Source organism: Urocitellus parryii, chromosome 5 (assembly GCF_045843805.1).
Source record: "Urocitellus parryii isolate mUroPar1 chromosome 5, mUroPar1.hap1, whole genome shotgun sequence".
Lineage (NCBI taxonomy): Eukaryota > Metazoa > Chordata > Mammalia > Rodentia > Sciuridae > Urocitellus > Urocitellus parryii.
The window spans coordinates 82,947,320-82,963,084 of NC_135535.1; the positions used below are offsets into that span (position 1 = coordinate 82,947,320).

Consider the following 15,765-nt stretch of genomic DNA (forward strand, 5'->3'; position numbering starts at 1 on the left):
ACTGCAGGTACAGTAATTCTTTTATCAATTGATTCAATTGTTGATAAACTCCATTATATACTAAGTCCTTATTACAGGTAGGCACTGTGAAATGCCTTCAGGATACAACGAACAAAATGTATATAGGTTCTCTCTTCAGGAAGAAGAAAACATAAACAAGAACATGAATTATTAATTATAATAATCAACACAATATATTATTTAATCATGTCAGCACTCCATAGGAAAAGTTCAGTATGTAATGTTGGTGGGTGGATAATTTAAGGGGAGGTCAGCTTGTTGGAAATGGATGCTTTAGGGGAAAGAAAACAGAAAACCAGATGAAAGCCAAGAAAATTTTACCAGCTCCCTTCCTTCTATTTATATATGCCAATAACTGATGACCAAAACTGCATTATGGGGAGGGAGTGTGTGAAAAATATGTATATTTTAAAAATAAACATAGTTTTAATTTTGTCTAGCCTAAAAAAGAAGTCTGGTAGTCACAGCTGTGGGCTCTTAGATACTGCTTCTACCCACTTTCGAAGATGCTAGTGAGGATGCCTAGGTGTAAGAGCCTCCACTGTGGATTCAGAGCACACTGCCTTTCTGCTTCTTGTTAGTGGAGTCTTAGGAGACACAGTAGAGCTGTTTACTGGTATGTAAACAGAACACTAAAGGGTATGTGCCTTGATCCAAGTCTCCTTCTCTAGGAGTTTATAAATGTTATCCAGGTTTTTACATATGTTTTTTCTTAAAACAGAATTTATTATGCAAAGCCTATCTATTTTCCAGTAGATAATGCTTTTGTTTTTATTGTTGTTTAAAACACAGATTGCATGTCTAATTCCATTCAGTTTAACTGTCAAGTTAAAATAAAAAGACGCTATAATTACAGATACCTGACTCAGTTCAGAATAACACCAATCATGGGGACAATGTTCTGCTTTTGATTTCAAAGCAATCACTGAGTGAGCTGCCTTTGATTTGGAACATGAGTCAGCATTTAGCAAAGCTAAATTAAACCACTACTGCAGATTTTGAGTGACAGAAAAACTTTAAATAGGGCACTGCTTGTCCTTAGTTTCGGGTATCTGTGATTTACTTGGCTTTATTAGGCAAAAGAGGCATTGGTTCAGTTATATTTTTAACATTCCTTAAAATAAATCAAAGAGTGTTCCCATTTGGATGTGGATTAGTATGATGGAGGAAATGAAGAACTAACAAGTGCTCAGTATCCAGGGATTATGTGCTGGGCTCTGTGCTGGATTGTGTTCGTTAATGTTTTTTTGGTTGCACATAACAGAAACTGGATCTTGGATAGCTTAAGGGAAAAAGTGTTATGAGCATAGTGGAAGAATGTTTGGGTATCTCCTGGCATCCAAGATTCAGGAAAAGCAGGGGAGAGGGGTTCTCTTATCTCAGAACTGGGGGTACCTATTTGTCTCTCTAGTATAAAGTATTTGAAGTGATTTTTCATGGGATCTCTAGTTCAAGCCAGATTTGTACCTGTGGATCAATCAAGGTTGGAGAATGACATAGGTTAGCTATTGGTCCATGGGCAACCACACCTGCATTTCATGGATAGGTATCAGAGAAGGGGAGATTATTGTGAAATGGTGGACACACCACCAAGGTCTACTCTACTGGCACTCACCAGGTTATTTTCACAGAAAATTTATAAAAATTACTATTTCTACATCACAAATTAGAAAACTAAGTCTCAAGTTGGTTAGGCAACTTGTTTAAGGTTTTGAAATTAGAATGTGGCAGAGCTAGAATATCAAATGTCTATAAGGAAGGTTTTTCCTTCTTGGAACATTGACAGTGTGATAAGGCTATTTGGTTAGACACTTTAAAATATTTTCTCATAGAGATGCCATTAGGACCTACAGGGTACTGGGAAGAGTACACCTACATATTAAAAGCCCTTCTGTTGAATCCTAATTACATTCTGTCAGGATGAGCAGAAAGAAACTCAATCTACTCCATTCATAAATGTGGATATATCATCTCCTTCACAGAGTTGTAGAGAAAACACGGGGAAATGCTTGCAGATTCTCATTTTGGTGGTAAGAAAGAACTTTTCTATTAATGAAAATGAGGATTGTTCAACTATTTAAGCAAAATATGACACTGGTCATAGTCTGAAAGTGGTTTCATCATTCAAAATTACTTCACCCTTCAACTTCCAGCCTTTTAGAATAGTGCCTTATTCATCTAGACATAAAGGTAGAAAATGCTATGTAAAAAGGGTTGAGGAAATCCTATACCAAGCAAAGAAAGTTTTAGATACAAAACATTTAACTATTTCTCTTTGAGACTTGACAGGGAGGTGGGTTCCACATTTCAGGGAAGAACACTTAACATTTCGTAGCACAATGCTTGATCCTCAAATTCTCCTAGTGATTACCACTCTAAGATGAGCTAAGTCCTTTTGATAACCACAACAAAAACAGAATATGATTCTTAATGTGGAAATCTGTAACTTGAACATCACCAAAACAGATTATTAGCTAATTCAGTTTGGAAGAATTCATGCACATAATTCATCAGAATTCTATACCCAGATTACACCAGTTATTTTTAAGGACGTCTTTGTGAAAAAAATCACTGTAATCCAAAACAGTGTATTACTGTACATGGTGAGTATTCGGCAAATACTCATAGATTGATAGGTCATAATTTAATTTGACCTAACAATTTTTAAGTCAACAGCAAAGTTGAAACCCCAAATGGAAACTAAACAAAACAATACTTTGCGGTGGTCAGAGATAAAGGAGAGGAATAGACTACTATGTTGTCTTGACATTTTCAATATCTTTGGATCTTAGACTCTCTTGGTCTTAGCTTCAGTGATCTTCTATGCTTCATACTAAGTCATACCTGACTAGCTTGTAAAATTGTCCTATCGTTTAATTTCATGCTAAAGAGAGTCAAGAGGTTTTAAATAATGAACTATATCACTGTGTTACCTGCTGGCTCCTAAATTAATAACTCTCTTGCTTTTTTTTTTTACTATATTGAATTCAAGTCAATGTCATACTTTATTTAATTTTTACTTGAATTATAAGAGAAAACTGAATGCTAATTGTTAAGACTCTCAGTAACGATCATAAATATTTAAAGGAGAATATTTATAAAACATCATCATACTTAGATACAGAAGTTTAAGAAAGAAAATGTTCTAAAAAGAATTAAGAAAGAATTGAGGAAAAAAGAATTAAACAAGAAAAAAAAATAACCAGTAAGTTTTGGAGCTCCTTTTATTACACTGAGAAATCCCATAAAAGTACTAAGCCCATGAAAGTAGAAGCATTTCAGAAAATAAGACAAAATGTTTGCATCCATACATTTTATTGACATTTTGGTTTTGATGTTAAAATGCTTGTGATTTTGCACTGAAGCACACTGTTCATGAATTAACATTCCAAAGTACTGAGAAAAGATATATATCATATATTACATATCCTACGTTTGAACCTGAATTCCTATAAGTGGCTGAGTTATGTTCTCTGTCTAGAGAGTGAGTTCATGATTCAATTCATAGGATAAATGACCTCATTGATCTACACTGCCTTTAAAGAGCAGAAATGGGAAATAAGCATGTATCACACATACTCCTTGAGTTTAAGTGGGATATCAGATCAAAGTGGAATTAATATCATTATCCTTAGTGTTTTTATTTCTATTTTGTTATTCAGTAGACCAATCAAAGTATATAGATCCAACTTCAGAAAAGAGGTTTAGTAATATCAGAATAATTCTCTATCATATCCAGCATTTCATCCAAATTACATAGGTAAATAGTTGATGAAATTTATGTTATTTCTATCCTTGAAATCAAATAAATCCTTGATTACATTCTAGCATCTTATCAAAAATTATCATGAAGCAATCATAAAGATATTTATTTCTTTTGCCAAAGGCAGTATAACAGGCTATCAGAGGATATGAAATTTACTTAATTGCCTTTTGATAATATGGCACTTTTCAATGGCTTTTGGGTCATATTATACTTTGTTGCTGTTACTACTACAAATAAAATAATAAATGTAAGGGAGAAAATAAGAGAAAATAAATTAAATTCCCTGGTAGTTCTTCTAAATATTGTTTTGCCTTATCCTTGAACTAGAAATCATTTTTCCAAGGCTTGGAAAAAAAATAAACCAAAAGCATCTTTATAATTCATGGCATGTATTTTAGAGGTCTAATGATTTATGCAATACCAGTGTGGGTTAGCTTGTCATGTTCTTTATTCAATGTCAACTGGTTCCGTAGCTATTAAAGCACTTAACTGTTTCTGTGCACAGGAGAGGAACAGCTCCAAACTGGACAGGCTTCTTTGGCGGATGACTTGGTCAAGCTGTTGATTTTTTTTTAAGAGAAAGAAGAGAGAAAACGACTTAGTGAAAGGATAAAGAATATTATATATCAGTGAAACCCACTAGAAAAGCTGTTGTAAATGAGATGATTTAGGAAACCAAACAGTACTTTAAACTGAGTGACAGTGGAGTTACTGCCATATGACCTAAGATGAGATGATGATCATTATAATTTTAGAATTATTTAGTATTTAGTTACTGTAGAAATATCATAAATTTATCTGAAAGTGCCATGATTTTATTATCTTTTAATGATGAGTAATTATTCCATTGTGTATATATATCACATTTTCTTTATATATTCATTACTGAAGGGTTCTAGGTTGGTTCCACAATTTAGCTATTGTGAATTGTGCTGCTATAAACTTTGATGTGGCTGCATCACTGCAGTATGCTGTTTTTAAGTCCTTTGGTAATAAACCAAGGAGTAGATAGGGCAAAGGGGATGGAGAAGAAGGGAGGAGATATGGGGGTAGAAAAGATGGTGAAATGAGGCAGACATTATTACTCTAAGTACATGTATGAAAACACAAATGGTGTGACTTTACTTTGTATACAACCAGGGACATAAAAAATTGTTCTCTATTTGTGTAACATGAATTGAACTGAATTCTGCTGTCATATATAACAAATTAGAATTAAAAGAGAAAAAGAAATATCATATTTTCTCAGAGTGACTTTAGAAAATAAAAAAATACTAAAACATACTGCTTATTAATAAATGTACAGACTACACATCCACAAAGAGTATATAAATATCATAGATCATATAATGAAAGAAATGTATTACAGAAAAGCAGCATAACCACATCATGCATAGGATTAAATAGAATAAATCACAAGTAAGTAGATAATATCCTAAAATTAGAGTAAGTTTTTAGGAAGATATACTTTGAAACAATTTTTGGTAATAGTTGAAATCTATTTGACCTAGTTCTCCTATTTCAGCAGATATTTTTAAATTAGGATTATTTCAGTATACACACAGCAAATTAATGCCATGAACAAAATAAGAGATTTAGTAAGCAAAATTATTTGAGTTATATATAAGAAGAACTTTCTTACATATAAGAGCTTTCTTATGTATACGAAAGAACTTTCTGGATGAAAAAGATTACTTAATACACAAAGAAAAGTTTCCAGTTCTTATGCCCTACACAATTTGCCTATGGTATAAATATAAAAGCAAATGGTGATAACACATTGCCTACCAATTACAGAACAATGGAAGAATTCAAAAGAAAGCCAAAGAAATTCAATTTCACAATATATACCTGTCATATTTATAAGGAAAATTGACATCTTCTTCCTGCAAGCCTCTTTCCAAAAAAAATGAAAAAAAGAGACAAATTCCAACAAGAGCTTTCTATTAAATTATACTTTGATAGTTCACTGATATTCAGAACAACTAATAAACTGGATGATTAAAATTTTGAAGTATTCTAAGAGTTAATGACAAAAAGAGTGCAAATTAGCAAAATCTCAAGAAATAGAACAGAACTCTTAACACTCCAATTCTAGTATTCTGAGACTTTACTATATGTAGAGAAATAGCATTTTGGCTTATCCTTGTTCCTCCTTGTCCCTTTCTCCTTTCTGTATCAGATGATACCTTCAGACAAACATATTCCTTCTGCTTACCAGAATCTATTGTAACAAGAGACTCTAACAATTTAAATCCCAAAGAGCCCATATCTTGTGTATCTTGTTAACTACTTATCCCCATATCATTTAGAAGAGGGACTGGCACATGTTAGACACTTAAAGCAATGTACTAGGATATTACAGAGGCACTTTAAAATTTTTTTTTAGTTGTAGTTGGACACAATATCTTTATTTTATTTATTTATTTTTATGTGGTGCTGAGGATCAAACCCAGGGCCCTGCATGTGCTAGGCAAGTGTTCTACCGCTGATCCACAACCCCAGTCCTGACAGATGCACTTTTAATGCATGTTCAACATAACTTCAAGGACATGTAGGAGATTAGAAGGGATTTTTAAAAAGTGATTTTAATATACATAAAATAGATTGAAAGTTAAATACCTGAAGCTTTTAAATTATTCCATACTTGGTCAAAATTCAAACAGCACAGAAGAGTATCCCACTACTCACTTCCAGTCCATTCCCCAGTGACTTCTGTCTACTTATGGATCCTTTCAAGCATTTAAAGTAGGCTTTAAAATTTTTTTGAAATATTGTAAAAAATATTGTAATTGTTATGTGAAATAGGAGGGTTCATATCATTACACTATTCCACTGCCATTACTGGAAGGTTTTTCCCCATTTCATTTAAAATAATGACTTATTTGATAATATCCCACAATTTATTGTTGAGTCACTCATTGTTATATAAGTTTATTTTAGCTTTTTTGTTTTGAAGCAATAAGGAAATTTACAACCTGAATGCAAGATGTTCAAGGATTTCTCCTGGACAAGATTTCAATATGTGGAATTTCTATGGCATAAAAGTTGTATACTGTAAATTGTAATAGATATTACTGTTTTGCAGGGTGATTATATCAAGATATCAGTCCCAAGTGAATTCAAGATATAACTCCTAGTCTTATAGTGTATAAAAGTGCCAGTTTTCCCCATTTTATTCTTATTGAATACTAGCATTTTTACAATTTAACATATATAAATGATATTTAAAAGTATAACAAACTTATACTATTTTTCATAAAGTACATGTACGCATGCACACACATACACACAAATAAAGCTCAGAAGTATATAATTTTGGGGTACATACATTGGCAAGAAAACATTTCTTTTTAAGGCAAGGAAACAAGAGAATCAAAACTGAAGAGAGTGCAGTCAGGCAGGGTAAAATTTTAAGATTAGTGATAGCTTCATGGGTGTTTGTCTTATTATGCTCAATAAAAGTGCATATATCATTTGTGCTTGTTTTAACAACTCAAAAGCTTCCAGAAATCCCACAATATAATCAGGAGTTTCACTAAAAACAAATCTGACTTCATCTCATAGAACTTATGGGTATTAGATAAAAGAGAAACAAATCCTCTTTTTGAGGACATAGAGCAAAAATTCAGAGTCTAACTAGTATTCAATTTCTGATTCTTGCATAAATAATATAGATTTATGAATTCAGAATTCTAGAATTTAAAATACCAAGGATATACATATAAGGAGAAAAATTTAATAGATTTCTATTACATGCCAATTTCTTCTTTCCTTTTGCTTGTGTTAAAAGTCACACTGGAATTACTAAGTATATAATGATGTACATGCTAGTTTTGGTTTGAGGGAACTGCCAAGGTTCATTTCAGATCTTTCCCCAACACCTTCCCAGAACTCTCTTGAAGTTAAAAATCCATTAAATAAATAGGACCAAGGAGCAATAAGGTGATACTGACACTCTGTTGGGAGAAAGCTAGTAATTGGACCACCATGCTTCCAATTTAGTCTGTTCTTCCTGGCCTGGTGAGATCACCCCTGTGAGAGGGGACACTTTCTATTATAAGGAATTCCCCTCTCCAAAACAAGTCTTTCAAATTGATGTTCTTGGTTAATTTCTGAATTTCAAAACTTTCTGTTGATAAGGCATGACCTTATTATCCTTTATTAATGAAAGAAGAATTTCAGCAAGATATCCAATGTCTTTAGCTCTTTAAACAATGGGACTCAGTTGTTATTTGTAGTTTTTATTTCGAAGTAAAACAAAGACTTGTATTCTGTGACATATAAGTATAATAAATATTATATCCATAGTAGTGATGGGTAAATATTTTTAGATACGGGTTTGTAATTTCTTCATAACAGTTGTTATGGTTTGGATTTTAAACTCCCCTGTCCCCTTCAAAAGCACATGAGTTAGAAGGCTTGGCCCAGCATAGCAGTGCATGGAGCTAGGAGGCCTTTGGTTCTCCAGGGCTCTGACCTTATTAATGGATAATCCATTTATGGATTCATGATGCAATGTTTGAGGGAGGGGCTTTGTTATAACAGGAAGCTTTCTTTTTGTTTCCAGATTGCCCTGAGGTTAGCTCTGTGCTCCACCACGTGCTTCCTGCTATGATGTGCTGTCTAACCACAGTCCCAAAATGATTGGACCAAATGACCCTGAACCCCTGAAACTGAGCCAAAATAAATCTTTCCTTTTTTTAAGTTGTTTATCTCAGGTATTCTGTCACTGCAATGGAAAGCACAATAGTATAGCTCTAACTGCTCTGTTTTTGCTCCAATTTTTTGTGCTTCAGTTTCTATTCAGCTCTTATAGATTCCTGAGAAAAACTTGGGAGCTCTGAGACCTCTGAAATAGATAACCATATTTTACCAAAAAAGTTATAAAATATTTCCCTGTATTATCTCTGGTTTGCTAACTTTCTGCTGAAACCCATTTAGAAGTTCAGTACTACCTATTCAAAGTTAATTTTAATAAACTTAGAATGGGGTAAAGAACATATGACTGGCCAATAATTCCATGTACCTATCTATTAGTGTTTCATACCATAGCAAGAGAAAAATAAAAAGCATTTATTGACCTTAGCTTTTATTTCCTTGCCATTAAAATGCAATATGACTTTAAACCAGTGTTTAAAGTCAATTACATGCAAAATCAATTAAAGAAAAATATGGCTTATTTGAATGTGACTGTTTATTAAGAACCTGGTTCATATACTAAAACACCTAATACATTGTTTTTGAAAAACAAAATATTGAAAAACAAAATATATATCCATACATAACATATTTAGTACCAACTGTGCTTTAAGTATCTTTTAGGCCTCTTCCAACAAAATATACCAAGAAATGTGAAAATATTAGGACTACCTTTAACATCATTACACTTCCAACCAATGTGACTGCATATTTTAAATTTGGGCTTAAGAAATGATTTAATTTTTCAAAATGCTAGAAAGATATCTGGCAAATCACTGATGGAAAGTGACTCACACACAAATGTTATCAGTTTAGTAGCATTTTATGGACTCAGTTTTAACACTGATTAAGAAGCTCTTTCATGGGTATTAAAGAAAGGTCAGATATGATGATTTGGGACTGAAAGTACAGAGGCAAATTTTCCAGTTAACATCATATTGGGTAAAAAGGGTTATTTACCTTCTAATGACAGTCTCTCACTTATTACAAAACTGCCTTTTTAATGCTGTTATTTGAAAATGAATGTCTCTTTCTCTAAAGTTATTATATATTCCTCTTGCTTATCATACTCATCTGCCATTTTATTTACATACTTTGAAGTTGAGCCAATCAATTATTAAACAGGACAATGAGCTGATCAATAAAAAAGGCTGCCCACTATTTGTGCATTACCACTATAAAGCCTGGGTAAAAATGTCGACAATACTCTCCCTGTACTTAAGAGATTTATGATCTTTTTGGAGAGACACGCATGTAACAGTTAAAGACCAATTATGCACTAATATGTGTAGTAAAGAATGAATCCAGTGGAAGATGAGATACAGAGGATGTTATAGTGAAGAGTGTAGCAGGGTCTTGGAGGGTCAAAAACATTCCCTTAAGACAAAGAAAAATATATGGAGAAAATTTCAGAAAAGGTAAATTAATGAAATGAAAGATATGGAACTTTTAGAGACACTGAAGTGTAGTAAAGCCAGTGGAAAAAACCTAATTACATAATTCTTTCAGTTACCCATTTGTTTGCTACAATGTGCCAGGCAATGTTCATGCATTAGAGATATAGTAGTGAATGAGAGGCCATTATACATCTGCCTTCATAGAATTTTCTGGTCTTATCATATATTTAGGATGAAGAGACAAATTAACACTCTCCAGGTGGAGGTCAATGGTATTTAAAAAATGATAAAGGAGAGATATAATGGGTAGGCTGATTAGAGAAGACTATTGGAGGAGGTGTGTACAGATTTGAAGAAAATGAAGGAAGAAGGGAGACATGCTAGAAACGTAAGAGAAGAATTTCAAGGCAGTTAAAACTGCAAGGGAAAAGTCTAAAAATCGTTCAGACTATTTGGAACGAAGATTAAGCAGAAATCAAGTTTGAGTTTTGATGGGAAAACATTGGAGATATTTGAGCACAATTGCTCCACTTTTAAATAACATCACACTTGTTATTATGTGGACAACAGTGTATAAAGTGGAAGAGTGGAAGAAGAAAACACACTGAGAAGACTTTTGGTATAGGGAAGATGTAAATTTGATGTCTGCTGGCAGAAGGTGTAAGAGCAGGCCAGGTTTAGAATGTTCTGAGACAGGGCTGACCTGAATGGCCAATGGATTACAAGTGTAGAAGAAAGGAAAGGAAAAATATAAAGTGTTCCTTAAAATGATGGGGCTATTTCTTGAGATAGGATAGATTGGAGCAGGAGTGAGTTGGCTAGAGGAAAATATGGGTCTTGTTTTGGGATGATAAATTTTTCTAATCCCATCAGATGTGTCACAGCTATCAGATCTAAGAGTCTGTAACTCAGGGGAAAGCTCATCTGCATATAGGAGGCATTTAAAACATACATAAAAATTCCTAGGGAATAAAGGTAGATAAAAGAGAAAAGACAAGAGGACTAAGTCCTGGGGCACACTAACACATGGATCATTATTATAATCGGTTAAACTGTGTTTTAAATCCCAGCCTTCATACATGTGGGTGTGATCTTACTTGGAAATAGAGTCTTTGCTGATGTTAAGATGCAAGTTAAATGAGTTCATACATGACTAGGAGGGACCCCAAATCTAATCACTGTCCTTATAAGAAGACACATGGATATGTGGACTGGGATAAGAGGCCACGTGAAGAAGGCAAAGATTGGCAAGATTGGAGTGATGTAGCTATGTGTTAAGAAATGACAAAGATTTTGCCAGTTGTCACTGGAAGCAAGATAGCAGTGTGAAGCACATTGTCCCCCAAGTCTCAGAGAGATTATGGCCCTGCTCACACTTTGATTCTGGGCTTATTGCCTCCAGAACCATGACAGAATATATTTCTCTTGTTTTAAGTTATCCAGTTTGTTGAAAATTATTATAACAGTCTGAGGAAACAATTATTTTCCACACTGGTCCTTACATTAGAGAAGTATTTCTTATGATATGTTCCACAAAATACTATTTCTATGCATGATCCTTTTTTTTCTTTTGTTTTGTTTTTTAAAAGGGTCATTTTGTCAAGTAAATTTGAGAAATGCAGGATTAGAATTGTTCCAATCACATAAGACTTATCAGACCTTTATGCTAATATGCATTGTGAATTGCCAAAATGCTACTCTACAGGTAGTGTTGCCCAAACTTCTTAAACCTTAGAATCACATGTGGGTATGTATATAAGGCATATTTTGGAAAATACCCTATGAATCAATTTCTTTTGAGAACTTCTCTAGACGCCAAACTACAAATAAAAGGAGAAGAAAAGTTTTCCCTTTAATAATAAGTAATCATGGAATTTTGTGAGATTTTGAGACTTCTTGGTCTAACATCTATGTTACAGTTATGGAAAATGGATTCTTTAATTAAGGACCAATTTTACATTCTTAACATAATCTGCTCTACTTCTTTAAAAATTTTACTTCTTTAAAATATATTTAAAGGTATTATTTATTTATTTTTGATACTTGGGATTGAACCCAGGAGCACTCTACCACTGAGCTACATCCCTAGCCCTTTTTAAATTATTTATTTATTTATTTATTTATTTATTTTGAGACAAGGTCTCAAAAGTTGCCAAGGCTGGCAGGGGTGATAGCTATGCACCACCTAACCTGGTTACTTAAAGGTATTTGACTGAGTTTAATCTCTGCTTAAGAATTCTACTATGTACTGAGGAGATTCTATGGGCTCACCCAGTCTTTGACAGTGGATAGATAAGAGACTCATCCTGGAGTATCAAGAATCAGGACCATGTCCAGAAAGGTGCTGACAACTGCTCCAAATGAGATGATATGACCACTCTTAACTTGAGATAGCCACTAAGAAAGCAGACTATGGATTTATTTTAAAGCTTAATATGCACACACAATTGTAATGGCCTAGCTTACTTTATAAAGTCATCATATATGGTCTCATAAACTTGAAGATCAAGTTTTTTCATGAGTAACAATTATTTTTATTGTGATATTTCATCACTTTTGTGTTCAGTACCATCTATCTTTCCCTTTCTCTTGAACCCTTGAATTCTGTTTCTCATCACTAGAGTTTAAAAAAATTCAGATTTATCTGTAACATTACTGGTTACATTAATGGAGATTCTCTAGTACCTATTTTACTACTGGTATACTCATCAAAAAAATCCTTCTCTTTTAAAATACTCTTTTCTTTATATTTTCAGATAATTAAATTTGATATGAGAGGACTATGTTGTATGTAAAGCTGAAGATTAGACATGAAATTCCCTCCCTGGGAATATAGCTATGCTATTACTGTAAGTCATGCTGAAAAACTTTGAGTCAACTTTAGGATGATACTGTTATATAAAATAAATGTTTCACATAACTCAGACTCTAAAATAAAGATTCAGTATAGTCTTGGTAGTTTTTTTGAACTAAGTCAGTGCCAGTTGCTTCAGTCTTGAACTTCAGAAAATTTAGGCTTACCCTCTCTTCACTAGGACATCCACAGGCCATCATCCATGCTCTATGAAGATTTTCAACTCAGTTCACACCTCCTATTCTCTTTGAGAATACTTTTGAATGTAAAAGTATAAAAGTATATTTTGCATCTATTTAGATAGTTCAAAAATGTCAAAATATGAGAAAGGGGTGTAACTTTCCAGTGTTCACAAGATGAATTACAGATGCTCTTTTAGAGCAAATGAAAAACTGGTATAAAGATTCTTAAACCCCATTGGCCACAACAAAAAAAAAACTTTTTTTTTTTTTTTGGTTTTGTTTTGTTTTAAGATGTCTTAGGGTAAGTAAATTCTCTGCTTTTGAATCATCTAAAGTAAGTTCTACATATTTGGGCTATTCTGCCTTTTGATCCCAAACTATCCTAGAATCCACTAGGAAACAGGATACTCAAATACTCATTTTTTTCTTTACTAAATCATACAGACACAATAAACGAATATGTATTCCAGACTGTAATGTGTGGGCGCACCACCTTGGAACACATCCTTATTTGATCTTGCAAGTTAAACAGCAGCAGTTGGCCAGAGAAGGATGAACTGTGGCGAATGAAGACAGCAGGCATTAAACTACACTTTCCTATGTGAAGTTTAGTGAATTTGAAAAGAGAAGTTTTCTTATTACAACTGTTTTACTTCTTTTGAGCGGGGTTACTAGGGATTGAACCCAGGGATGCTTAGCCACTGAACCACATCCCCAGCCCTTTTCGTATTTTATTAGAGACAGAGTCTCACTGAGTTGCTTAGGACCTCACTAAATTGCTGAGGCTGGTTTTGAACTCATGATCCTCCTGCCTCAGCCTCCCAAGCCACTGGGATCACAGGCATACACCACTGCACCCAGCTTGTTTTACTTCTCATTCTGACAACCTCCAAAGAGGATCTAAAAATGTGCAAAACAACTAAAAAAATAAATACTGTAGATTTAGGAGAACTTTGAGAAAAAGTATACATGGATGAAGTTGCACAACAGGTGTACCAAAATCCTAACTCAGTCTATACTTACCTATTAATAAATAAGTTCTGTGTTCTACCTTCTAGAGGTCAATGACAGGTAAAGAATTTATTTCAAATAAACCCATAGTTTGAGTCTGTCAAGGAATATTTTAATATGACATTCCACATAAAGTTTTTAATACTATTTGTTACATGCTTCCAAGCCATGTAACATTATTGTACAAGATCAGGCAAATATTGTGTAGGATGTCCTTTTGTAAATTAAATATAGGTAAATATTTAAATATTATTTATATTGTTCTAAATATATCTTGCTCCAAACAAAATTCTTGTATTTTTTTCAACTCAACTTTTATTTTAGCAACCCCACTGTGCTAACATAAAGAACAGTATCTGCCAATCACTACTTCCCCTTTTGTTTTGACCTTTAGCCTTTTAAACTTTTGAAGTAGAAGAATTACATGAGCTCTTTGATTCTTGACTCCTCATATTAACTTTAAATCTCCCATTACTGATACTTTGCCATATATGTTTCAATCTACAAAAACAAGCCAAGGGTTGCCCACAAGTTTTATTCTTGAGCTCTTTGTACACATGTATTGAAAATGATTTTATAGTGCCTGGGGAATAATAATCCTGTAATACTAGATTAAGTCTGATCTTTTCTTGTTTTTCAAATAGCTTTAATACTTCTTGATTGGTAGTGCTTACTACCTGTTATGCACAGGTGAAACCTTTTTATGTGTTATATCAGTTATCTACTGCTGTGTAACAAATCACCTAAGTTTAATGTCTTAATAGAAACAATAAATAGTTATCATTTCAGTTTCTGTAATTCAGGAAATTGAAAAGTGAACATGGCTTACCAAAGTGCCTCTGGCTCACGTTCTCTGGTGAGACTGCAATCAAGTTGTAGGCTGGGGCTCTAATTAATCTCAAAGTTCAACTGGGGAGGGATTTGCTTCCAAGCCCAATCAGTAACTGTTGCCAGGCCTCAAAATATTAACTTCCAATTAAGCCCAGGTGAGCTGCCTAATGATATGGAAGTTGCCTAATGCTATGGAAGCTGGCTTCTTCCTAAGCAAGCAATCCAATACAAAATAAGAAAGCAAGGGTATACCCAGAAAGTGAGAGAACACCCAAGACAGAAGTCACAATCTCCAATTCCAGAGCAAGGCATCTCTGGGAAACACCTACTATGCATTATCACAATTTTTCCTCTCTCAATTACCGTATGAATGAGGCCACTGAGACTTAGAGAGGTTATGACTTGCCCAAGTGGCAGGGCTAGGGCTTAAATTCAGGTGTGTATGACACTAAAACCTATTCTCTAAAGCAAAATAATTCACAGCCTTCTTAGATAAGAACTTCAGTTATGTCTGTAGGCCTTGGCACAATATCTGTTTTGATATAAATAGGTAGGAATTTCTTCCATTGTATTACACTAGTGCAAAAACTTGTCAAGGTGCCAAAAGCCCTATAGATACAATAATTAAACCATGTAATTATCTTCTCTTCATAAACAGTAGATTCAATAGAAGATTTCTTTATATGAACATACAAATGGCTCAATACATTTAAAGAAAACCAGCACATTAAATACATCATAAAAGAAATCACTGCCTTAAAGAATCTGTAAACCTCATGTGGCTATATATAAAAACATTATAATACTTCCCCATAGGTGCATAATGAAAGAAAGGCAAAACATTCATAACAGGCTATGTGCAGTACTAATCTCACTTTTTGGTATGGTACTTTGTAGGCTTGGGCAATCTTTGCTTGCTTACCTTCACATTTCCACTACTAGTAAAACTGATAAGTATTCAAAGTACAACCTGCTCCACATCTGGGATGCATACATGATTCC

The 15,765-nt window shown here is 33.7% G+C and overlaps 1 protein-coding gene across 1 annotated transcript in view; it reads right to left on the reverse strand.

Moving 5' to 3' along the window:
- Nucleotides 1–3,253: 3,253 nt before the first annotated feature.
- Nucleotides 3,254–15,765, reverse strand: part of Ccdc91 (coiled-coil domain containing 91) — a 332,645-nt gene continuing 320,133 nt past the window's right edge. Inside the window, exon 13 of the mRNA XM_026410706.2 lies at nt 3,254–4,345. Coding sequence (XP_026266491.1) covers nt 4,235–4,345 — 111 coding nt within the window. The 3' untranslated portion in view covers nt 3,254–4,234. The remainder of the gene's footprint in view (nt 4,346–15,765) is intronic.